The 25,016-nt window shown below is 35.7% G+C and overlaps 2 protein-coding genes across 4 annotated transcripts in view; both read left to right on the forward strand.

The window, feature by feature from the left end:
- Positions 1 to 21: 21 nt before the first annotated feature.
- LOC306874406 (vitamin K-dependent protein S-like) lies at positions 22 to 20,438 on the forward strand. The gene is made up of 14 exons (XM_079424435.1): positions 22 to 475; positions 1,861 to 2,018; positions 4,042 to 4,066; positions 5,121 to 5,201; positions 6,358 to 6,480; positions 7,351 to 7,476; positions 8,561 to 8,689; positions 8,838 to 9,078; positions 11,720 to 11,906; positions 13,051 to 13,215; positions 15,089 to 15,251; positions 16,660 to 16,796; positions 18,128 to 18,359; positions 19,569 to 20,438. The coding sequence occupies exons 1-14, from the start codon at positions 388 to 390 to the stop codon at positions 19,739 to 19,741; spliced, it is 2,028 nt and encodes a 675-aa protein (XP_079280561.1). The 5' UTR covers positions 22 to 387; the 3' UTR covers positions 19,742 to 20,438.
- Positions 20,439 to 23,458: 3,020 nt separating this feature from the next.
- The window catches only part of LOC306873960 (growth arrest-specific protein 6-like), a 22,234-nt gene continuing 20,676 nt past the window's right edge, over positions 23,459 to 25,016 (forward strand). The window contains exons 1-2 of one of the 3 annotated variants that reach the window (XM_079423568.1): positions 23,459 to 23,858; positions 23,946 to 24,106. In XM_079423568.1, the coding sequence (XP_079279694.1) occupies positions 23,798 to 23,858; positions 23,946 to 24,106 (222 nt within the window). In that variant the 5' untranslated portion in view covers positions 23,459 to 23,797. The remainder of the gene's footprint in view (positions 23,859 to 23,945; positions 24,107 to 25,016) is intronic. The other 2 variants (XM_079423567.1, XM_079423569.1) reach the window with 2 other exon arrangements.

Consider the following 25,016-nt stretch of genomic DNA (forward strand, 5'->3'; position numbering starts at 1 on the left):
AATGTTTCTAAAAAATAGCGCCATTTACAAAGTAACAATGTAGCGCTGTTCGAAGCTGCTGCTGAGATCTTTTCTTTCTTTCTTTTGTTTGTTCAGTGAGTCAAACCGCAAACTTTTAACTGGATAAACAAATTGAGGGGTTCAATTAATTATTTATTTAGAACAAATCAGCTGTAATTCCTGTTACATAATTTCCTTTGAACCTTCAGTGTCCACCCGCCTGCCAGAGCGCGTTCACCAGCTGAGGGCTACTAGTTTACCCATGGTTAACCCATACTGGCCAGTCATGAGCTTCTGGCCGAACTAGAAGAACGTGAAGAGGAAGAATCCCGTGTTTGAGTTTGGATCCGAACCGGAAGTTTCTGGAGCGTCTCGAAGAGCGGGAGCATGCGGAGGCTCTCTGCGGCGCCGAGCGGCTCTGTGCTCGGCCTCGTGCTGCTGCTGCTGCGCGCTGAACTCTGCGGGTCACAGCGATGTGAGTAAAACAGACCAACGAGCTCAAACTAACCCGTAACGCTTCAGAGAGACGAAAACATTCACTTTACCAACAGTTTACTGTCACAGTGTGCTTAAAAGCGTCCAGGAACCGTTACTTTGATCAGCCGCTTGTTGAGCAGTATTTACTTCTACATTTACCACAGTTTACACCAAAATATTTGGTTTATGTTACTACCAAACTGTGGTAACTTGGTATTTATCGCTGTCATCGAATAAGAAATGAATCAAAATGGCAAAGAGAGTGTTTAAAGCAGATCTCACAGTGGTAATTTGGAGGAAAATGTACCATGGTTGCCATAGTTAATATTTTTATAGCATTGACATGAATATGATGACTGTATGTACTTGTTAGTTGAAATGAAATCACAGTGTTACAGTGTTTCTGAAAATAACATTTACAAAGCAACATTGTAGCAGTGTTTCCAAAAGTAACAATGTTTTCAGAATGAACAGTATTGACTGTTTCCAAAACCAAGTTACAATGTTTAACAAAAGTAACTAAGTGTTTCCAAAATTACAGTGTTCATAGAAGTAACAAAGTGGCAACTGTAGCAGTGTTAGCACCAGCAGACTGCATTACCTTATAATGCTTTACAATATAAAGTGATGTGACTGAGGAAGTGCAGTATGACCATTTCATTCATACTTGGTGTGTGTGTGTGTGTGAGTGTGAGTGTGAGTGTGTGTGTGTGTGTGTGTGTGTGTGAGTGAATATGTTCAGAGTTCAAATCAATAGGCTTGTTTAAAATGCATCATGTTGTGGTTCATCTCAAACTCCGTATCAGTGTTGAAGAGTTTTATTCCAGAAATGTTCTGTAATAAGAGACTCCAGCAGTGGCACGTGGGGAAATAAATCCCTGCGTAACTCCACTGACCCACACAATGAAGGCATTTGATCGAGTTAAAGCTGATGTTCAGGAAGTTGACTCATTTTCTGAAGATCTGTCTGGTCTTCACTGAGCTTTATGTTCTAGTCTCTTCTATATACTATAGCGATACCACAGTACATCAATAAAACCATGATTACAATATGAATATACCATTGTATTTACATGGCACTCCATACATAGAATTTCAAATCAACGATAGATTGATATATATAGGCCAGCCTGATCATACTGGCTGATAACGGTGCAGAAGCTTTTAGCTTTGCATTCCGTTTGAAAGCCTGGAGACTGTTTTTGTGAAGGAATGATGAAATGTTTTCAGTATTTTTGAGTAAATGTTGTGTAACATCCATAACTTGTGTATGCACTCATTGGCCATTAAAGGATGGTGTTTGGAGAAATGCCATGTTAATTTAACGGCACAGTTGTCATGTTTTGTAAGAGGCTCTGATCTGATGTGTGCTCTCATCTCCAGTTCTCTCACAGAATAAAGCGTCTCAGTTCCTGCTGCGACACAGACGTGCCAACACTATCTTTGAGGAGGGCAAGAAAGGAAACCTGGAGCGCGAGTGCATCGAGGAGCTGTGCAATAAAGAGGAGGCGCGGGAAATCTTTGAGAACAATCTGGAAACAGTGAGTTCTGTCAGCCGATCGATACTCTGACGTTTGTGTTGACAGTGACATTGACCTGTCAGTCGTGAGTCATGAGCGTTTGTGTTGACCGTGAGCTTTGTGGACTGCTGATGAACAGTGTTGGGAAAGTTACTTTTAAAAGTAATGCATTACAATTATCCAGAAATATGCAAAAAAAGCTGCAGGGTTGTGAATTCCATAAATCGGTGCTCTTTGGATACGGGAAAATACAGTAAGATCATGTAGATATTTAGTCTAGAACTACAGTAAGATCATGTAGATATTTAGTCTAGAACTACAGTAAGATCATGTAGATATTTAGTCTAGAACTACAGTAAGATCATGTAGATATTTAGTCTAGAACTACAGTAAGATCATGTTGGTATTTAGTCTAGAAATACAGTAAGATCATGTTGATATTTAGTCTAGAACTACAGTAAGATCATGTAGATATTTAGTCTAGAACTACAGTAAGATCATGTTGGTATTTAGTCTAGAAATACAGTAAGATCATGTTGATATTTAGTCTAGAAATACAGTAAGATCATGTAGATATTTAGTCTAGAACTACAGTAAGATCATGTTGGTATTTAGTCTAGAAATACAGTAAGATCATGTTGATATTTAGTCTAGAACTACAGTAAGATCATGTAGATATTTAGTCTAGAACTACAGTAAGATCATGTTGATATTTAGTCTAGAACTACAGTAAGATCATGTAGATATTTAGTCTAGAACTACAGTAAGATCATGTAGATATTTAGTCTAGAACTACAGTAAGATCATGTTGGTATTTAGTCTAGAACTACAGTAAGATCATGTAGGTATTTAGTCTAGAACTACAGTAAGATCATGATGATATTTAGTCTAGAACTACAGTAAGATCATGATGATATTTAGTCTAGAACTACAGTAAGATCATGTAGATATTTAGTCTAGAACTACAGTAAGATCATGATGATATTTAGTCTAGAACTACAGTAAGATCATGATGATATTTAGTCTAGAACTACAGTAAGATCATGATGATATTTAGTCTAGAACTACAGTAAGATCATGATGATATTTAGTCTAGAACTACAGTAAGATCATGTTGGTATTTAGTCTAGAACTACAGTAAGATCATGTAGGTATTTAGTCTAGAACTACAGTAAGATCATGTTGATATTTAGTCTAGAACTACAGTAAGATCATGTTGATATTTAGTCTAGAACTACAGTAAGATCATGTAGATATTTAGTCTAGAACTACAGTAAGATCATGTAGATATTTAGTCTAGAACTACAGTAAGATCATGATGATATTTAGTCTAGATCTACAGTAAGATCATGTTGATATTTAGTCTAGAACTACAGTAAGATCATGTTGATATTTAGTCTAGAACTACAGTAAGATCATGTAGATATTTAGTCTAGAACTACAGTAAGATCATGTAGATATTTAGTCTAGAACTACAGTAAGATCATGTAGATATTTAGTCTAGATCTACAGTAAGATCATGTAGATATTTAGTCTAGAACTACAGTAAGATCATGTAGATATTTAGTCTAGAACTACAGTAAGATCATGATGATATTTAGTCTAGATCTACAGTAAGATCATGTTGATATTTAGTCTAGAACTACAGTAAGATCATGTAGATATTTAGTCTAGAACTACAGTAAGATCATGTTGATATTTAGTCTAGAACTACAGTAAGATCATGATGATATTTAGTCTAGAACTACAGTAAGATCATGTTGATATTTAGTCTAGATCTACAGTAAGATCATGATGATATTTAGTCTAGAACTACAGTAAGATCATGTTCACACACAACGCTCTGCACTTACTCCTGATTTCTCTCAACACCAGAGCTGTCACTCAATACATCACAAACACAGGAACTGGAGTATAACTCAGATATTTCCTTCTAAATGAACACGTAATGTTTTACCCTCAAAACTGGTAATGAATCACTGTATTATGGCTTTGTGATGTCTGGAAGTAATCTCATGATGATATTTGTTCTCTGATCTTCCAGGAATATTTCTATCCCAAGTATGTTGGTAAGTGGTCCTCATTATTTCTGTGCAAATCAACACTTGCAGTAATCCACAGCGTGTACAGTGGCTCTGATGATGGAAGCTGATTGCAAAACGTACTGGAACTGAAGCTGCTTTGACTCAGAGTCCCTGTACAACGGGAAGAGACAAACAAAACAGTCATTTTTATTCCTTTTGTTAACAGAAAATTACATTGAATAAATACAATTTATAAAATTACAAAATAAGTTAGGCAAGATATGACCATACTTCCCCAGCTGATTAATCACAGTACATTAACACAGGTTTCTCAAATGCTCTGTTTAAATATGCAAATGAGGCATGATCTAATTAAATATGCAGTAATTTGCAAACATTTCCAGCACATAAATCTAAATCTTGTTTGGTTTTGTCGTCATGTTAGAGTTACAGGTTTTTCCAGACTGGATTCTGGATTTCTCTTTTTATCATAAATCAGAAAATACTGTTAACAGACAGAAAACAAATATATTTTCACCATGTTTTTAGGAGTGAAATGTTGTATAAATCTACCTTCAGAGCACTGTTTGTAAGAGAAAAACTCTTTAGAGATTGAAATCTACAGACACAAATAAAGTGCAATAAATCAACACTTCAGTGTGTTTAGGATGCTGACATGGCATTAAATAAAAATATACTACTACTACTACTTCTAGTCTGAAAGAAAAGACAAATAGAATAAAAAAAAAGGCAAATGCATGAAAACATCAGTTTTGCCTGCAGTGTCTTAACTTGAAATCAAACAAATGATGGAAGCTTTGGTGCAGATCAGATTTTTTCAGTAGCAGCTTGTTAGGCACCTGTTGTTGCTTTAACGGTTTTTTCTTTCTTCAGTTTTTCAATCTTTTTTTTCTTACAGTAAAAGGTTTGAAGCGTGATAAATACACTAGTTCTAGTTCTAGACAGAGTATATTGTTACACCATCCTGAACTGATCCGTTTATTTGACTGAATGAAGCACTTTTATTCTTGCTTCAGATTGAAATGATAATTGTTTATGACCTGGACGGACTGAAGCGTGTGTGTTGTTGTGTGTGTAGTGTGTCTGGGCTCTCACCGCGTTGGCATCAATAATCCAGTTGAGCCGGGAATCCCTCAGAGCCTGCGGACCTGTGTTCAAGGTGATTTAGTACTAGTTAGTAGTGTTACTCAGTGTTATTCTTATGTATGTCTGCACTATCATGTATGTTTGCTCTGTTCATACTTTCTTCTGCACTGGATGCTCCTGTCGTCTTGGTAACCCAGGTAAAAAAAAACACAAAGCACACTTCCATAATGTAGTTAAAGTGCCGTACTTTTACGCACTAATTTTGTACTTAACATACTAAAAATGTTCTTTAGTACTTCTTAAAATAATCTTAAGATCATCTAAGTGTACTGAACTGTGCTATTTTGGGACACCATGAATATGAACTAAAATGTGCTTTTAATATGCTATCTCTGTATTTAAAAATGTATTTAGTCAGCACTTGTAGTACACTTGAGTGTATGAAAGAAGGTTCAAGTGTACTACAAGTGCTGACCAGTGTTGGGTAAGTTACTATACTATTGTTAAGTTTAAGAATTGAGTACGATTAATGATTTAGAATAAGGTCTTGCAGAATAAGACATTAATATGTGTTTTAATAATAATAATAATAAACAGCCAATATCCCAGTAATATTCATGCTAATAACCAACTAGTTAATATTGAGAACTGGACACTAAAGTGTTACCAATATTCTTATTAACTCAAAGTATTTAAAGTGAGAAGGGAATATAAAAAGCATGCATTTTAAGGTTAGACTTTAAATTTAGATGTTAAATGCACTATTGTATTGTATTGTGTATAAATGTTCTACAGTCTATACACAGCATTAAGTTCAATTACATAAGAAGTAACTAATTAAATCTAAATCCCTTACTTTACTTTTTCAAGGGAAAAGTGATTAAATTACAGTAATTAATTACTTGGTAACTAGTTACACCCAACACTGGTGCTGACTAAATACATTTTTAAATACAGAGATAGTATGTTAAAAGCACATTTTAGTTCATATTCATGGTGTGCCAAAATAGCACAGTTCAGTACACTTAGATGATCTTAAGTTTATTTTAAGAAGTACTAAAGAACATTTTTAGTATGTTAAGTACAAAATTAGTGCATAAAAGAGTACATTATGGAAGTGTGCTTTTTTAAACCTGGGATTAAATACTTGGTAATAAAGCTCTTCGTGACTTCTGATTTACTCTGTTGTGTTAGTGTGGAGTGTGTGTTTGAGCTGCTGTGTGTTTCAGAGATCAGTAACCAGTGTCTGCCGCTGCCGTGTCACAAGGACGGTTATGAACGCTGTGTGGACGGTCAGGGCTCCTTCACCTGTGTGTGTAAAGCTGGATGGAGGGGTCAGCGCTGTGAGCAGGGTGAGATGAGGTTCATCAGACTGACTCACGACATGATCACGTTCATCTTTACAACTACATTACACTCTTTTATTTCCAGCATGCTCTCATTCAAGACTGTTTTATTTAATTCATGTAAAGTTGCATCTTTGGGACGTGGCTTGATGGATTACGTGACTCTGGGAGTTCATCTCAATTTCTTATCGACGAACTGAAATTAAATATCGAGCACTTATGGATTATCTCATTTGTGCATTAATTCCACTTATATTAATAAAGTTTATTAATTAAGGCAAAGCAAATTAAATGACTTGTGAGCATAATGGCGATATTGCATGCAATTCTCAAAATGCATTTATCTGTGGAACAGATATTACAAAACCGAGGAAAAATGCTTAAATATCGGTAAAACCAATTATCGGTCAGGTTCTAATTACAAGTGTGCAACGCTGAGTTTTATTTAATCCTTTCTTTAATTATTTAGTCTTTAATGAAGTCTTTAATGCTTTTTTTAATTTACAATACATTTTCCAATAACTTATAATAATATATATTTTTTTCATTTACAATAAAACTAGTAGTTACAATAAAGTTGCATGCACCAAATCCAATAGTATAGTACAATTATGAATGAATATATAACAGTTCAATTTACAGCACGTTTGAAAATTGAATAAAAACATAAAATTTTTAATGAATAATGAAAACAAACTCAATATGCACTATTTATTCATCATTTTGTATAAGTAGAGGTACAATTTTTTTCAGATTTTTATTTTATTTTATTTTGTTTACATCAAGATCTTGCTCCAACCAAATGATTTGAGCTAACAATGCATCATAATTACACAGATGATTATTATTATTTATATTTATTTTATTGACTCACAGATATTGATGAGTGTGAAGACCCAGAATTCCCTGCGGGCTGCAGCCAAACGTGTCACAACCTCGCCGGCAGCTTCATGTGCAGCTGTGAGAAGGGCTTCTACACCCACAACAACATCCACTGCATCGGTGAGGCTCACTGCACAGGTCAGAGGTCAGCGCTACACTTCTGATGCGCTGGCTTGATGTCTGCCAGACGAGTCTGAGCTCCAGCAGCTCTTCCAGGAATCCTGGGATTTTCCTGTAAAAGAGAAACACGATTCCCTCCAGCTGTGAGGTCCAGCGTTCTTATTTAAACCACACACACACACACACACACACACACACTTAAAGGTTCATTATGTAACAGTGTTTTTAAGCTCATAAATCATCAGACGCTGTTTCCCTTTGGCAGAAACAATGTTCCTGTGACTTTATCTGCAGGATCCACAATGCTGTGCGTGTGATTGTGTGTTTTTTGTATTCTGGATGCATGCACTCAAATCTTTCCTCATGTTAGAACAACAGTGCAGTGATGAAATCAGACCAGTGGAATTCTGGGAATGATGAAAACACAAATTTGTGACTAGATTGCATCTGCATGCTGGGATGCTGGTGAATGATGTTGCTTTTCAATCTATTTATTTATACTTATGTATTATTCATACTTTATTTCAGCACTTAGCTAGTTGACAAGGCAACGTTTCTCCTTTATGTAGTTTAAATTGAATTACTAAATAAACTAAAACAAATCAATAAAAAAATAAATACTCTATAGACATGTAAAAAACTAAACAAATAAAAGTGACAAAAACACAAAAATAACATTACATTTATTTTAAATATAAATTGAAAAATAATTGTAAGTACAAGTAAAAAAATAAGTATACACTTATTCATACTTATTTATATATTTTTCATCATTCAGCCAGTTGGCAAGGCAGTATTTCTCATTTAAATTGAAGTACTAAAATAAAACAAAATTAAACTAAAATGTAAAATAACAAATGCTGTATATTAGACATTAAAAAAAAGTAATGAAAATGCCAAAAATGCACAACAAATTTGCACAATAAAAACTAAATTAAAGTGAAAACAAATTATAAAAGTGAAATCTAATTTAAAATATTAACAAAAACTTTAATAGAATATCAATGATACTAAAATAACACTGCTGCTGATGTTTGTATATTACAGTGTGTGTGTGTGTGTGTGTGTGTGTGTGTCACTGCAGATATCAATGAGTGTATCCTGTACCCCAGTGTGTGTGTGGAACCTTCTAAATGTGTTAACGCTCCGGGAACGTTCGAGTGCCGCTGCCCGCTGGGATACCAGTACAACATGAACTCACACGAGTGTGTCGGTGAGAGAACACACACACACTGATGATTCTTCATCAGGCTTGTATAAATGTGTCTCTGCATCAGTGTCTCAGCAATGGATGCTCTGCAGTGAATGGGTCACTGATGCAATGCTTTTTGCTTTAATCTAATATAATGTTTCTCCATCAGATCTGGATGAGTGTGAGAAGGAGGTGTGTGAGGGCGAGTGTGTGAACACCGTGGGGAGTTTCTTGTGTCACTGTGACGGGCGTAAAGGACTGCGGCTGGCGGAGGACGGCCGTCAGTGTGAGAAGATCCCCGAGTGTCTGGATCTGTACATCTATAAATACGAGGAGATGCTGTATCTGGGAGAGCAGTTCTCTGGTTTACCCGTCTTTTACCTGCGCTTCCTTCAGCAGGCCGACACCAGGTACGCCTCTCACGCTTCTCGTCGGTTTGTGAGGAATGCTGGGATAGCAGCTGTAACTAAACGCTGTTAGTGAAGACAGCTGATATCATATTTAGGTTGACCTCCTGAAGTGGATGAACATCCTTTTTTTTTTTTAAAGGCTTGTCTTATATATATTATATATTCCAGAAAGTGTCTTCTAATGAACTTTAAAAGTGTTGTTTGTTTAATAGACGAGGACCTGATCCCTCGTGAGTGGTTCAGTGTTGTTATTGCTAACTAAAACTATTAAAAATATTTTTTGTTAAATTAAATAGAATAACAAATAAAATATTAGTTGAAAAACTTACTCTTAAAAACTAAGTTATGTCAACTAACTGAAATAAAAGTACTAGTTTAAGTACTAAAATGACTAAATTTAACTAGAAAAAAGTAAGAAATTTTTTTTAAATAAAACTGACAAAAGCATGTAACAAAATTAAATTGAACTAAAATGAAAACAAAAACAAAAGCTAATTCAAAATATAAATAAATACTATATATGAATAACACTGAAGTATTGAAAATCATTTGATAATTGAAATGAAGCTACAATAATGTCATTTACAAAATGTCATTATCAGATCAAAACTTTTAATTAAAAAATACTTACTAAAAAATATGAAAATTACTGAAGTAAAAAAAGTTAATTGGAAAAATAAAAAATTTAAATGAACTAAAATCAAAATGAAAAATGATTTTCATTCATTTAAAATGGGGTTGAAGTAAAAAAAAAAAAATTAATCAAGAAATATATATATTTAAGTTTTCCATCATATAGGTGCATCTCAAAAAATTTGAATATCATAAAGTTCATTATTTTTTGTACCTTATTTCAAAAGGTGAAACTTTCATATATTCTAGATTCATTGCATGTAAAGGAAAACATTTAAAAAAAATCTTTTTTTTAATTTTGAGGATTAGAGCTTACAGCTCATAAAAGTCAAAATCCAGTATCTCAATATATTAGAATATTTACATTTGAGTTTCAATTAATGACCATCCCTACAGTATAAATCTGGGTATCTCTTGTTCTTTGAAACCACAATAATGGAGAAGACTGCTGACTTGGCAATGATCCAGAAGATGAACATTGACGCCCTCCACAAAGAGAGTAAGTCACAGAGGGTCATTACTGAAAGCTGTGGCTGTTCACAGAGTGCTGTATCAAAGCATATTAAATGCAAAGTTGACTGGAAGGAAGAATTTGGGAAGGAAAAGGTGCACAAGCAACAGGGATGACCGCAAGCTTGAGAATACTGTCAAGCAAAGCTGATTCAAACACTTGTGAGAGCTTCAGAAGGAGTGGACTGAAGCTGGAGTCAGTGCATCAAGAGTCTCCACGCTCAGACGTCTTCAGGAAAAGAGCTACCAAGCCACTTCTGAACCAGAGACAACGTCAGAAGCATCTTACCTGGGCTGTGGAGAAAAAGAACTGGACTGTTGCTCAGTGCTCCAAAGCCCTCTTTTCAGATAAAAGTACATTTTGCTTTTCATTTGGAAATCAAGGTCTGGAGGAAGAGTGGAGAGGCACAGAACCCAAGCTGCTTGAAGTCCAGTGTGAAGTTTCTGAAGTCAGAGATGATTTGGGCTGCCGTAACGTCTGCTGGTGTTGGTCCACTGTGTTTTATCAAGTCCAGAGTCAACGCAGCCATCTACCAGGAAATTTTAGAGCACTTCATGCTTCCTTCTGCTGACAAGCTTTATGGAGATGCTGATTTCATTTTCCAGCAGGACTTTAAGCACCTGCCCACACTGCCAAAGCTACCAAAAGCTGGTTCAATGACCATGGTGTTACTGTGCTTGATTGGCCAGTAAACTCGCCTGACCTGAACCCCACAGAGAATCTATGGGATATTTTCAAGAGAAAGATGAGAAACAGTGGATCCAACAATCCAGACGAGCTGAAGACTCAATAGTTCCTCAGCAGAGCCACAGGCTGATCTCATGCCATTCCTCACTGATGCTGGAGTTTGTGCTAAAGAGCCCCGACCAAGTATTGAGTGCAGAAATCAACATACTTTAAACAACTTGAACTTTTCTGATTTGCAAATCCTTTTTTTAATTGATCTTAGGAAATAATCTAATATATTGAGATACTGATTTTTGACTTCCATGAGCTGTAAGCTCTAATCATCAACATTGCAACAAAAAAACTTTTGAAATGTTTTACTTTACATATAATGAATCTAGAATATATGAAAGTTTCACTTTTTGAAATAAGGTACAAAAAATAATTAACTTTTTCACGATATTCACGTTTTTTGAGATGCACTTATATATATATATATTTATATATATATATATATATATATATATATATATATATATATATGATGAGAAGCTTTAATTTAAAAAAACTCCAAAATTAAAAATGTTTCCTTGAACAATCTGAAGTAAAATAAGTTCTAAAATTGCTAATACTAAAACTGAAATTAAAAATAAAAGTAATCATGTAAACAACAAATAAAAAAGCAAAAAGAACATAGCAAAATAAAAAAAATAAAAAATAATAATAAAGAAAACAGAAAATGTAAAAAAAAAAAAGCTAATTCTAAATATTAAATATAATAATGGTATATAAAGAATTGTAAGATTGTGTAATATGATTTTTTCCCCACAGGTTTGCAGCTGAATTTGATTTCCGCACGTTTGATCCCGAGGGAGTGATTCTGTACGCTGAGTCTCCTCAGGGCTCCTGGTTTATGTTGGGTTTACGGTCCGGCCGCATCGAGGTCCAGTTTAAGAACGAACACTCCCTCAAGATGACCAGCGGAGGAAAAGCCATCAATGATGGCCAGTGGCACGTGGTGTGTTTGAATCAAACATTGATTATAGATGATCATACAGCATATCTGTATCTCAAAAGACCTGCTTCACTGAATTACAGTCCTTCACCTCATTCTGATGCAGTGTTGGGAAAAGTTACTTTTTAAAAGTAATGCGTTGCAATATTGTGTTACTCCCTAAAAAAGTAACACAATATTGTAGTAGTGTTTGTTTTTAATATAAAGTTCTATTTTTGTCAAACATAAAGCCCTTTCACACCAAAAGCCTCAGGCTGAAGGAAAAGTGAATTCATGTCTAACAGCAGAACACAGAAGAAGAAAGCTCAATGCTTTTCAGCAATAAAGAAAGAACAAATGTTAGTGTATCTTGAGTAATTTTTGCTTATTAGTATGATTGAATTGACTCATCGAAGGTCAGCAGCAAAGACACTGGATAATAAAATGGGAATAAATACATAAAGGATATTTGTATTATTGAACATATTTAATTATTGCAGGTTTGCGTCATTGAGTTGCATTTCACGGTTTTTATTCATTTTGAGGAATACTGAATCTGTTTTTTGTGAGTGAGATGAATTAATGCATGTTCACTTTTATTCTAGAACTAAAGTAACATCTTACTCCTGATTTCTCTCAACATGGAGACAGCAGAGCTTTCAGTCAATACATCAGAAACAGAGTAACTGGCGTCACTTATTTGAAAACATAACTCTGATATTTTCTTGTAAATTAAAAAGTAATGCGTTACTTTATTAGTTACTTAAAGTAATGTGATTACGTAACTCGCGTTCCTTTACCAGCACTGCACTGATGTTTCCTTCAGGAACTGAACTTGTAGTTTGTTCATTAGTATCTATCAGAACACCGTTCAGTCGTTAGCGGTCGGTAAGATTGTTTTATGTTTTTGAAAGAAGTCTCTTCTGCTCATCAAGGCTGCATATATTTGATAAAAAAATACAGTAAAAATTGTGAAATATTATTATAATTTAAAACAGCTGTTTTCTATGTGAATCTATATTAAAATGTAATTTATTTCTGTGATCTGCAGCTGTATTTTCAGCATCATTACTGCAGTCTTCAGAGTCACATGATCTTCAGGAATCACTCTGATATGCTGATGTGCTGCTCGAGTCGGTGGTTTGTGAAGTGTTCTCTGTGTCTGTAGATCTCGGTGGAGGAGCTGATGGGAAGCGTCAATGTGAAGATCAGTAAAGAAGCTGTCATGAGCATCAGCAGTCCAGAGCGGCTCTTCAGTCCCGTCAACAACAAACTGGAGACCAACGTTTACATCGCCGGCCTGCCTAATCGCAACGAGAGCCTCGTCAAACCGGTCAGTGCACTGCAAAACAATATTCTCTTCCTTCGTATTTATGTCTTGTTTTCTAGTGTAAATATCTAAAAACATTGGAATCAGGATGCATTTATTTGACAAGTAAAACGACTTAAGATATTTTGTCTTGTTTTCTGATAATATTATCCTAAACTAACAAAATTTGGATTAGGTTTTTTTCAGAAAACAAGACATAATATCTTTAGTCAATTTACTTGTCAAGTAAATGTATCTTAATTCCAGAATTTAAAACAAGACAAAAATACCAAGCAGGAAAATCATTTTTTGCAGTGCGGTCAAACACAAAGTCAGTATGCTTTAAATGCTATGAAAATTTACAAAACTTCACAAATCAAAAATATTTTTTTTATTATTATATTACTTATATTTGTGTTTTTTATATATATATATATATATATATATATATATATATATATATATATATATATATATATATATATACATATATATATATAATTTTTTTTTTTTTTGCATCATTGCGACTGTTCTCATGACATTTTGTACCCTCAAATAATCAATTGCACTTTAATAATGAACTTATCAATTAAACTAAAATGTATTTATTTATTGCATTGAATTTGATTTGTTTTAATGACATTAAAATAATGCAAATCATAATTTTCTTTAAGCAGAATATAATTTAATTATATATATTTAATAATTTAATATAATTGCTTCTCATGATTTTGGAGTGAAATATGAGCTGCTTATGTTCTTGATTGTTTTCGTGAGATTCTGGTGACTGGTATTTCAGCATCATTGAGATGCTATTATTGTTTTTATTCATATATTGAATTGGTTTTTATTTTTTGTTTTTTTTATTAGTATTTTATTTAAAGTTTTATTTTTATTTAATTTTTTTTTATCAAAAATTTGATCAATTTTGTTTTGATCATTTTTATTTATTTATTTGGAACATGTCTATATAGTTTTTATGTAGCGTTAGAAGCATAATGTTGTAGTTTTTACTGCACTACATTTCATAAATAAAAGGTTTTTTTTTTACATTTAATACTTAAGAATATTAAAAATGTAGTACTTGAACTCAAGTAAAACTTTGATTTACTTTTACTTGAGTAAGAAAGTACTAGATTTCTAATGTAATTAAGTATTAAATGATGTTTAACATGAAACGTAGTGCAGTAAAAAGTGCAATATTATGCTTTGGAATGTTGTGTAGTAAAGTTTATAAAGAAAAACACTGTTCTTTATCAGACACTAAATCAAGTGTCTGATAAAGAACAGACACTTGAAAAGTACTTTTAAAGCAGAGTAAAAATACTTCACTACTGTCCGCCTCTGTTCATATACTATAATAATGCATATATCATTTCACATAACAAGTGTCCCTGCAGCACAGAAGCAGTCATCAGTAACACAGGTATATTTGCAGCAATAGACAACAATACATTGTATGGATCAAAATTATACATTTCTCTTTTATGCCAAAAATCATTAGGATATTAAGATCATGTTCCATGAAGATATTTAGTACATTTCCTACCGTAAATATATCAAAACTTCATTTCTGATTAGTAATATGCATTGCTAAGAACTTCATTTGAACAACTTTAAAGGAGATTTTCTCAATATTTAGATTTTTTTGCTCCCTCAGATTCCAGATTTTCTAATAGTTGTATCTCAGACAAATATTGTCCTATCATAACAAACCATACACCAATGGAAAGATTATTTATTCAGCTTATTGTACAAAATTGACCCCTATGACCAGTTTTGTGGTCCAGGCTCACATATATCATTGATTTGAGGGAGTTTCTGCTTTGAGGTTTGCTCCAGTGTGTGTTTAAACCCGTGACGTTGATGTGTGTTGTGTTTGTCTGCCGTGGATCAGATCAACCCAAGGCTGGACGGATGCATCCGCGGCTGGAATCTGATGGATCAGAGAGTGTCTGGATTGAAGGAGGTGATTCAGGAGAGCAAGCACTGTTATGTGTATGTGGAGAAAGGCTCGTTCTTCAGTGGCGGAGGCCTGGCGCTCTTCAACATCGACTACAGTGAGTTCAGATCCGTTACTGGAACATTCTCGCAGAAATACAATTAAAGCATCCATTACCACTGAAGACTCGGTCTGAACTCGTATGGCTTGTATTTTTGCACTTTGTATAAGTCAAGTCATGTGTACTTCCATAGCGCTTCATACGACACAGATCATTTCAAAGCAGCTGAACAGAAATAACAGAGTTAAATGAATTGTTCACCCAAAAATGAAAATTACCCCATGACTTTATTCTTTCAGACGAATACAATCGGAGTTATATTAAATGTCCTGGCTCTTCCAAGCTTTATAATGGCAGTGATTGTTGAGATTCAATAGTCCAATAGAAGTACAATAAACTGCACCAATCCATCATAATAAAAAAAAAAGTGCTCCACATGGCTCAAATTTCAGCTGTTATTTTTTGTATTATTTAATAGCATTTATTAATATTTTGAATTAACTCTTATGTTTATATCTTCAGTTTTCTAAATGTTTCTTATATTTATATAGTTTTAATTTATACATACTGTATACACACACACACACACACACACACACACACACACACACACACACACATATATATATATATATACACACACATACATACAATAAAAAAAAAAAAAATATATATATATATATATATATATATATATATATATATATATATATATATATATATATATATATATATATATATATATATATCGATTATTAAATAATTTTATTAGTCATTTTTATTATTTAGTTTAGTCATTTTATTTATTATTATTTAGTAATTATTGTTAGAATTATTATAAAAAACAATGGAATTTTTACTATCCCTCTGTGTTTATTAGTGTTTATTAATGTTTTGAATATTTTTGTTTTCAATTTTAGTTTGTTTTAGTTTAGTAATCTTGTGTTTTGTTAGTTTTTTTATTTCAATACAGATTTAATTAAATATTTACATTTATAGATACATAGATAGATAGCTGTACAGTAAAACAGGAAATAAACCGTGTTCAAGTTCAAGTAGGCTTTGTCACTTCAACCGTGAAACGAAACAACGTTCCTCCAGAACCAAAGTGCTACATACAACATAAATTTACAACGTAGATTTACAACAAACAACATAAAGTGTACGTGAAATAAGGTAGTGCAAAACCAGTATACATTTTAGAATTAGGAGAATTTAACACTTTAGTGCAAAGCGTAGTCCTAGTAATAAATATTGTGCAGAAAGAGCCTTGCACCAGCAACATGCACAACTGATGTTGTAAAGTTGTATAATTATGAAGCGTCTTCAGAGGCAGCTGTACAGACGACAGTAGTGTGAATGAATAAAGGAAGCTGTCGCTGTGTTGAAGATGGATGAGTGACTGACGTGTGTGTGTGTGTGTGTGTGTGTGTGTGTGTGTGTGTGTGTGTGTGTGTGTTCTCAGGCAGGACAGCTCTCTGGACGCTGGATGTTGTGATGAGCATCCGTCCGTCCAGCAGCACCGGTGTGTTGTTTGCTCTGGTCAGCAATGGCTCTGTCCCGCTGTCTGTTGCCGTGGTGACGCGAGGACCGGATGATGCTGTAAGTAGGGTTTGGTATCGTTTGAATTTGATTAGATTCTAATTCTTATCAATTCCAATGTGTTTAAAAAAAATTAAGTCAAAGATTTAGATATTTATAAGATAAACACATTTATTCTGTGTGTCTTTTTGCGAAACATTTATTTGCTGCTGAATACGGGGAACAAAAATCAGCCGGCTACATAAAAACTGGACTCTGGAGCTGTTTGTGTGCAAAATAGAGCTGATTCTGGATACAATGAGACTTTTTTTTCAAACAGAGGTTGTAGTTCTCTCTCAATTCTGAGGAATATTAGACAACTAAACAAAATCTCTTGGACTTTTCTGAATGGAATGATTCAATGACTCACTCAAGATTGACTCGTTTCATTACTGGATGAATCGGTGTTTTTGAATGAATCTCTTGAGTGAATGATTCAAAGAAAAATAGCTACATTTTTAATCGACATAGCCTTTATCGCTGCTTGGAATACTATGAAATATGTTGCGTGCTTTATTCTGTGTAAGAAGCCACATCATCTCACAGGAGGATGTATTTCAAACACTCGACTGACGTTATGAAGGGAGTTTGGAGTAAAAACATGTTATTAAATGTGGTATTTTCACCTGCTTTCAGATGGAGCAGCATTTACTACACAGAGCCGTAATTCACTGAGAAGCTACGCAAACAACTGTCATTATCGCGAACGATATCTTCGATTTCATAATCGCATGAATATATAGTCTGCAATTTATTTATTTTTGCGTAGCTTGTCAGGACACTACGGTTCTGTGTAGTAAATGCTGCTCCATCTGAAAGCACATGATGGATATTTACTACTGATCACAGAACCGGCTTTACTGACAAGATGCGCATGACTATTGCATTCGATTAATCGTGCACCCAATCAGAATCCATCCTGCTATAACAAGCTCGAGAATTTAAAGCGGCAGACAAGCATGCGCTTAGAATAAACAGAGGATATGGTCTGCTGGTGTGGACGCTAATATCTTTATAGTTATCTTTCTTGGTGTGAACAGAGCTTACACGATAGCACATACATCACAGAGACACCTATTTGATGTCTACATTTAGATCTGCAAGATGTATTTTGTAGAGTGTTTGCTCATCTGCAATACGTCTATAGTACGTTTCTTTTTAGATGTCAAATAGACGTCTAATAGATGTCTTTAAGATGTTATGATTTAGAATGTAAAACTGACATCTTACAGGCATCTGTCAGATGTTTAAACACAGCAGATACTTTCCAGATCAAGTGATCTTTAATAGACATCTTGCAGACGTTCGTGTGCTAATTAGGTTGGAATTGGAATCTCTGGCTGTGTTTCCAGGATCTGCAGGTGTTCGTGGACGGCGTGTGTGTGGCGACACTGCAGTCTCTGATGCTGTGTTATCCGGAGCGGATGCTGGTGGAGATGAGAGCGTCGGCCGACGGGATCCAGATCTCAGCAAACTCCTCCAGCGTTACTTACATCGACTCCGAGACGCTCAGCGTGGCTCTAAGCAGACTCTCCAGTGTCATGCAGGCTCCCGGTGTCCACACATACATCGGAGGACTGCCAGGTCTCTCAGCTGCTTCACTTCAGTTTTAGATGCTCACTAATATAGTGATAAATCCATGTTTTCTATGGGCTTATTGATGCCAGGGTTGGATTTCTAGGGAATGCAAGACATGATGTATGCCTTCAAGGGGTCATCAGATGCCCTATAAAATCTACCCTAGTATGTCAATGCTACTGAAATAACACTGGTGGGGTAATTTTCAGGCTTCAGAACTGCAGATAATGATGTTAACTAGTACAGTGACTCCTTCAGTTCCTGACATCTAATCGCTTCATCAGGACATTCAATCAATAATCTATCAGCAGTGGCGACTCGTGATGGTTTTAGAGCTCTAACATTGCTGGTGAATCCAGTGGAGCTGCTTCTCATTCATCATGTTAAAGGGTTAGTTCACCCAAAAATTTGCCCATGTTTTACTCACCTTCAAGGCATCTTAGGTGTATATTACTTTTTTCTTTCAGACGAATGCAATCGGAGTTACATTGGGGAAGTCGTGGCCTAATGGTTAGAGAGTCGGACTCGTAATCCAAAGGTTGTGGGTTCGAGTCTCGGGCCGGCAGGGATTGTAGGTGGGGGGAGTGAATGTCCAGCGCTCTCTCCACCCTCAATACCACGACTGAGGTGCCCTTGAGCAAGACACCGAACCCCCAACTGCTCCCCGGGCGCCGCAGCATAAATGCTGCCCACTGCTCCGGGTGTGTGTTCACGGTGTGTGTGTGTTCACTGCTCCGGGTGTGTGTTCACGGTGTGTGTGTGTTCACTGCTCCGGGTGTGTGTTCACGGTGTGTGTGTGTTCACTGCTGTGTGTGTGTGTGTTCACTGCTGTGTGTGTGTGTGTGTTTTTGACTCGAGGTCTGCATTTAATGTCACCGCAGAGGTTTCTTCAGACCAGTCAAGTTCTTCCACACTGACTCAATCAATCATTTCTTTATACATAGAGGCATCGTCATGTTAGAATAGAAAAGGGTCCTGTCCAAACTAAAATTAGAAGAACACAATTCCCTAGAATATCATTATATGCTTAAACATTAAAATTTGTACTCGTGGAAATTCAAACCTGTTCATTAGAAGGGGGTGCCAATACTTTTGGCAATATAGTGTAGGTTGCCTTGAGGGTGAGTAAAACATGGCCTAATTTTAATTTTTGGGCGAACTAACCCTTTAAACGTGAAGGAGATGAGGTTTTGATGATTTGTTCTCTGTGTGCAGATCTGCCGCTGTCCGTCACTCCAGTCTCGGCCTTCTACCACGGCTGTCTGGAGATCAGTGTGAACGGACGGCAGCTGGACTTCGACGAGGCCGTCAGTAAAGACAACAGCATCAGGTCTCACTCCTGTCCTCCCGTCTCCGCCCCAGACCCAGCCGCTCTAGACAGGAAGTGACATCACCGCCTGAGCCGCCTGGTCTGTCTGTGAGTTCCTGTCAGACACATAAACTCCAGGTTCTTTGTGTTTTTAATTGATCCACTCATTAGTCGTCTGATGACTAACCTGTGAAGGAGCTTGAGAAGCTCGTGAGCCTCTGTTTAAAGACGCCTCTCGTGTTTTTGTTGCTGATGTGTGTCTTTAACCAGGTTTTTACTCTCATTATAGCGCATCTGTTTGGATCTTGTATATAACACACTAATTTGAATGCGATGTGAATATGTTTAGTTGGATATTGAACACTAGTGACGCATTAATTGGTCTAATAAAACATGAAAATGCAGCTTGTTGTTGTCATGGAAACTTAAGAAGTAAAATCCCATCTTAGACACTAATGAGAGCGTTTAACTGTTTAATTACCGCTTACCTTTGACTGATATGTGGTCCTGAGGAAAACCAGGAATTATGAAATCAGTTTTACTAATATAAGGTCCCATTAGTTCATGTTACTAATGCATGAACAATGAGCAATACATCTGTGACGGTATTTATTCATCTTTGTTAATGTTAGTTAATTAAAATACAGCTCTTTATTGTTAGTTCATGTCAGCTCAGGTCCATTAAATATTAAAATTAAAAAGTGTATCTGTTAATATGAATGTATTGGTAGTTCAAATGAACAATAAATAGGATTAATAAATGCTTTAGAAGTATTTTCCATAAATGCCTCATTCATTCATTCAAGTGTTTTTAAATTGTGAATATATCAGGTCTGTAAAATCATAAAATCATTTCAATAGTCTATATATTTTTATATTTATGCATATGTTATTTTGTATCTAGTTCTATATTTTCTCTGCTGCAAAATTTATTTTTATTTTTATATATATATATATATATATATATATATATATATATATATGTATATATATATATGTGTGTATATATATGTATATGTATGTTTCTATCTATTTTTTGTATTTAGTTTGTATCCAGGTCTTTTTTGAGTGTAATCTTTATACTTTAAAGAATGCTCGTCTGGTAATCTGTAATGACTGTAAAATCATTTCCTGGAAGGTTTGGAAACTGCTGTTATTATTAGAAAATGCTCTACTTTTGACACTTTTTTTGGTGCAGCTTAAAGGCGGACGAGTGTGACAGTGCTGAATCACTGGACACTAGATTCTGATGAGAGATATACAGTGTGTTTTACAGATGGACACGAGTGACCTGACCTCAATGTTGCATAAAGAAACAGACGGGAAACAGGAGGAAGGAAGAGCATGAAAACACTGGCTCAGAAAAACAAGAGGAGAGCGAGTGAGTGAGTGAGGTAAACAGCTGCAGGAGAAGAATGTAACCTCACATTTGAGCCGTAAGAAGACAGACTGTCAAATCAACAAACGGCCTGATTAGAAACACTCTCTCTATCACTGCCTGACCAAAAGAAACTTCACAAATCAACATTCAGAAAACACATATTCTGATGTTTTTAAATGCTTATATCTTAACAATGATGGCTCTGTAAAGACCTCATGAGACAGACATTAACCCTGTATACAGTGGCATACGAAAGTTTGTGAACCCCTTGCAGAATCTGAATAATTTTAACAAAATAAGAGATCATACAAAATGCATGTTATTTTTTATTTAGTACTGTCCTGAGTATGATATTTTACATAAAAGATGTATATAGTCCACAAGACAAAAAAAAAAAATTAAAATAACCCCTTTCAAAAGTTTGTGAACCCTTGGTTCCTACTGTGTGTGGTTACCTGGATGATCCATGATTGTTTTTTTGTTTTGTGAGTCATCTGTTTCCTGCAGATTCTTCAGTTTTCCAGCATATTTTGCATATTTGAACCCTTTCCAGCAGTGACTGTATGATTTTGAGATCTCTTTTTTTCACACAGAGGACAACTGAGGGACTCAAATACAACTATTAAAAAAGGTTCAAACATTCACTGATGCTCCAGAAGGAAACACGATGCATTAAGAGCCGGGGGGTGAAAACTTGAATTTGAAGATCAAGGTTAATTGTACTTAATTTGTCTTCCAGGAAACATGCACGTATTTTCTGTTGCTTGCGAAGGGCAGCACTAAATGGGGAAAAAAAGGAGATATTTCAACAAAATAAGAAAAATTTGAACATCCTGTTATGGCTCGTATATAGTGAGAATATGGAGGAAAAACAGCTCAGTGTTATTCAGGGATTCAAACTGAGCAAAAATATGAATTTGCTGCAGATGCTGATATTTATTTATATGATGACGTTCTGCTGCTTGTAAATGACTGAGATCTATATAACAGTACTGCAGAGACTGACATAAAATGATCTAAATATCAGTCATCTCTAATAATATTAGTAAAATGAAACTGAAATGATCAATGCAATGCTGAACAACTAAACGCTCCTCAAAAGCCTGATGATCATATCTGAAACTTGCATTTGAACATGATTTTTCTGCAGAATTCTGTTTAAATCCATGATCACCTGTAATGGGAGGTTCTGCCATCATTCCCTCACAGGACTTCTGTCTTCTGTGGAACTCAGCTGATTGAGCTCTCAATTCTCATTCTGTGTGTCGCAATCTGCACAATTCAGACAAACCAGTCCCACCCAGAACCCATCATCAGCAGCTAGAAATAGCTCAAAAGTGCTGTGATGTCATGCTGACACGTGCCAAATACTGAGCAAACAAAAAGCATGATGGGAAACCACTTGATTGTGACAGTTTAGAATCTGATTGTGATTCAGTGTTTACACAAATACTGTACATTTTTCATTTACCCAGGTAACAAATTAAAGTTATAAAACCAATGTTTTGAAATGTTTCTAAAACACTGACATGTGCCATGATTATAACATTATTATTACAATGTTCTACTAACGTTTTCACCCAAAATATAATGTTTATTCTTAATATTCTAAGAACGTTTACTTTTAAAGTTATGGAAATATATATCAAATATTACTAAGTTGTAAGAATGTTTTGTCCTGATATTATGTAACACAAAATATTTAACCAAGTTTAAAAAGTTGAGAAGGTTCCCTGTTAGCAGGGTAAAAAAAGGCCGATTCCAGGGATGTTTTATGCTGTTATGAGAACATTATGAAAGACCAGATAACTATGAACGTTCTGTTACTGGAAGAACATTTAGCCAAAGTTCTGAGGACATTCCCAGTTATCTGGGCCGTCTAGTATATGAGTTTTTGGTTATTTTGTTGTCATGCAACTGTAGAGAGCATGAAATATTCCAACCTTTGTTAGTTTTTTAGTTAAATAAGTGCATAATCTGTCTATTTAAAGTGCAGTGTGTAAAGTAGGACAGTGCTAGGGCTAGGTAGGGTTAATCTTGTAAGATTGAACAGCTACAGAAGATGCATTGATCTTCACATGCCAAGTCTGAATATGCTCATGCATAAATGAGATTTCAGGCTGTGTATTACTTTAGAAGACGTTTATACAAATGCATTTTGCCTTTGTTTAAAGCTCAACGGCTCTATCCTAGTAAAAAAGCAATATATTTAAAATACATTTATTTAATGCTAAGTATGGTTAAAATCTATTAACATATTTACTGCAGGGCATTTTATTAAGTACATAAATATGAAAATGTATTTGTAGTATGCTTAGCATGTATTTCGAATACATTTAAGTGTATTTATTTATGACTAGGGCTGTTGTTGTATGACTCAGAGCAGCCTGAACATTCTGCTGAGCTTCTCCTTTTGTGTTGCACTGAAACAGAGTCACACAGGCTCTGAAGGACATGAGGGCAAGGAAATGATATCAGTGTTCATTTTTTGGACGATCTATCGCTTTAAAGGGCTCTTTTCCCAGAATGTACTGCAGTGATCTGCTATTGCAGAGGAGAATTCTGCATCAGGAACTCCCTGCGCACTGCAACTTTCACCAATAAACCGACGAATCTGCCGCTCACGATTAGAGAGAGAGAGAGAGAGAGAAGAGGGTTGGATGTGCTGCAGAAACGCTTGTGCTCGGCTTTGAATGTCACGGATCAGTGCAGGATTCTGATCCAGAACGAGCGAAAGTTTGACGCAGAACCAACATGAGAGAGTTAGTGTGGATCTGCTGCTTCGTCCTGCTGTGTACCGGCTGCTCCTCACAGCGTAAGTACGCCAAACGAGCCCTTATTCCCGTGCAGTGACCACTAACTAGTGCGATCAGCAGAAGTTGAGAGTTTCTGCTGTTTTCAGTGTCCGTGTCTCCGAAGGAGGCGAGCGAGTTCCTCCGCAGACACCGGAGAGCGAACCAGGTGTTCGAGGAGACCAAGCAGGGTCATCTGGAGAGGGAGTGTGTGGAGGAGAGGTGCACTAAAGAGGAGGCGAGAGAAGTGTTTGAGAATGACCCTGAGACGGTAAGAGGAATACTAACTAACTAGTGTGCGCTACTGTCCTGGATGATTCTGTGCTGCTCCCGAGTTAGTGTGCAACTTCACTTACGAACTAGCCGCGATTAATCGGTTTAGTCGATGCATTCGACTCCTATTTCTGATGTGATCTTTCATCCTCATCGTCCTCTTCTGTAGTGATAGTGTCGACCCCTAGTTAGTGTGCACTCGATGATGCTCCCTAACAAACTAGCGCTGCTGCAATTAATCGGTTTAGTCAATGCATTTGATTCCAGTTGTTTTTATGTGATCTTTCATCCTTATCGTCCTCTTCTGTAATGATTGTGTCGACCCCTAGTTAGTGTGCACTCGATGATGCTCCCTAACTAACTAAACTGATTGATAGCATTCCCTGCTGCCGCAATTAATCGGTTTAATCTATTCATTCGACTCCAGCTCAATTTTGATGTGATCTTTCATCCTCTTCTGTAATGATTGTGTCGACCCCTAGTTAGTGTGCACTCGATGATGCTCCCTAACTAACTAAACTGATTGATAGCATTCCCTGCTGCCGCAATTAATCGGTTTAATCTATTCATTCGACTCCAGCTCAATTTTGATGTGATCTTTCATCCTCTTCAGTAATGATTGTGTCAGTCCCTAGTTAGTGTGCACTCGATGACGCTCACTAAATAGCGCTGCCGCGATTAATCAGTTTAGTCAATGCATTCGACTCCAGCATATTTTTGATGTGATCTTTCATCCTCATCGTCCTCTTCTGTACTGATTGTGTCGACCCCTAGTTAGTGCACACTTGATGATGCTCCAACTAACTAATAACTAATTGGCTAGCATTCCCTGCTGCTACAATTAATCGGTTTAGTCCATGCTCTGCATTCCATCTGATGTTTGATGTAATCTTTCATCCTCAAAGTAA

This window comes from Barbus barbus (genome assembly GCF_936440315.1).
Source record: "Barbus barbus genome assembly, chromosome: 8".
Classification (NCBI taxonomy): Eukaryota; Metazoa; Chordata; class Actinopteri; order Cypriniformes; family Cyprinidae; genus Barbus; species Barbus barbus.

Bases quoted from the DNA above. Each gene is read 5' to 3' on its own strand.
- LOC306874406 (XM_079424435.1), top strand. From the start codon at position 388: ATGCGGAGGCTCTCTGCGGCGCCGAGCGGCTCTGTGCTCGGCCTCGTG. The intron at 2,019-4,041 runs GTGAGTTCTGTC...CTGATCTTCCAG, and splicing joins TTGAGAACAATCTGGAAACA to GAATATTTCTATCCCAAGTA. The intron at 8,690-8,837 runs GTGAGAGAACAC...TTTCTCCATCAG, and splicing joins GAACTCACACGAGTGTGTCG to ATCTGGATGAGTGTGAGAAG.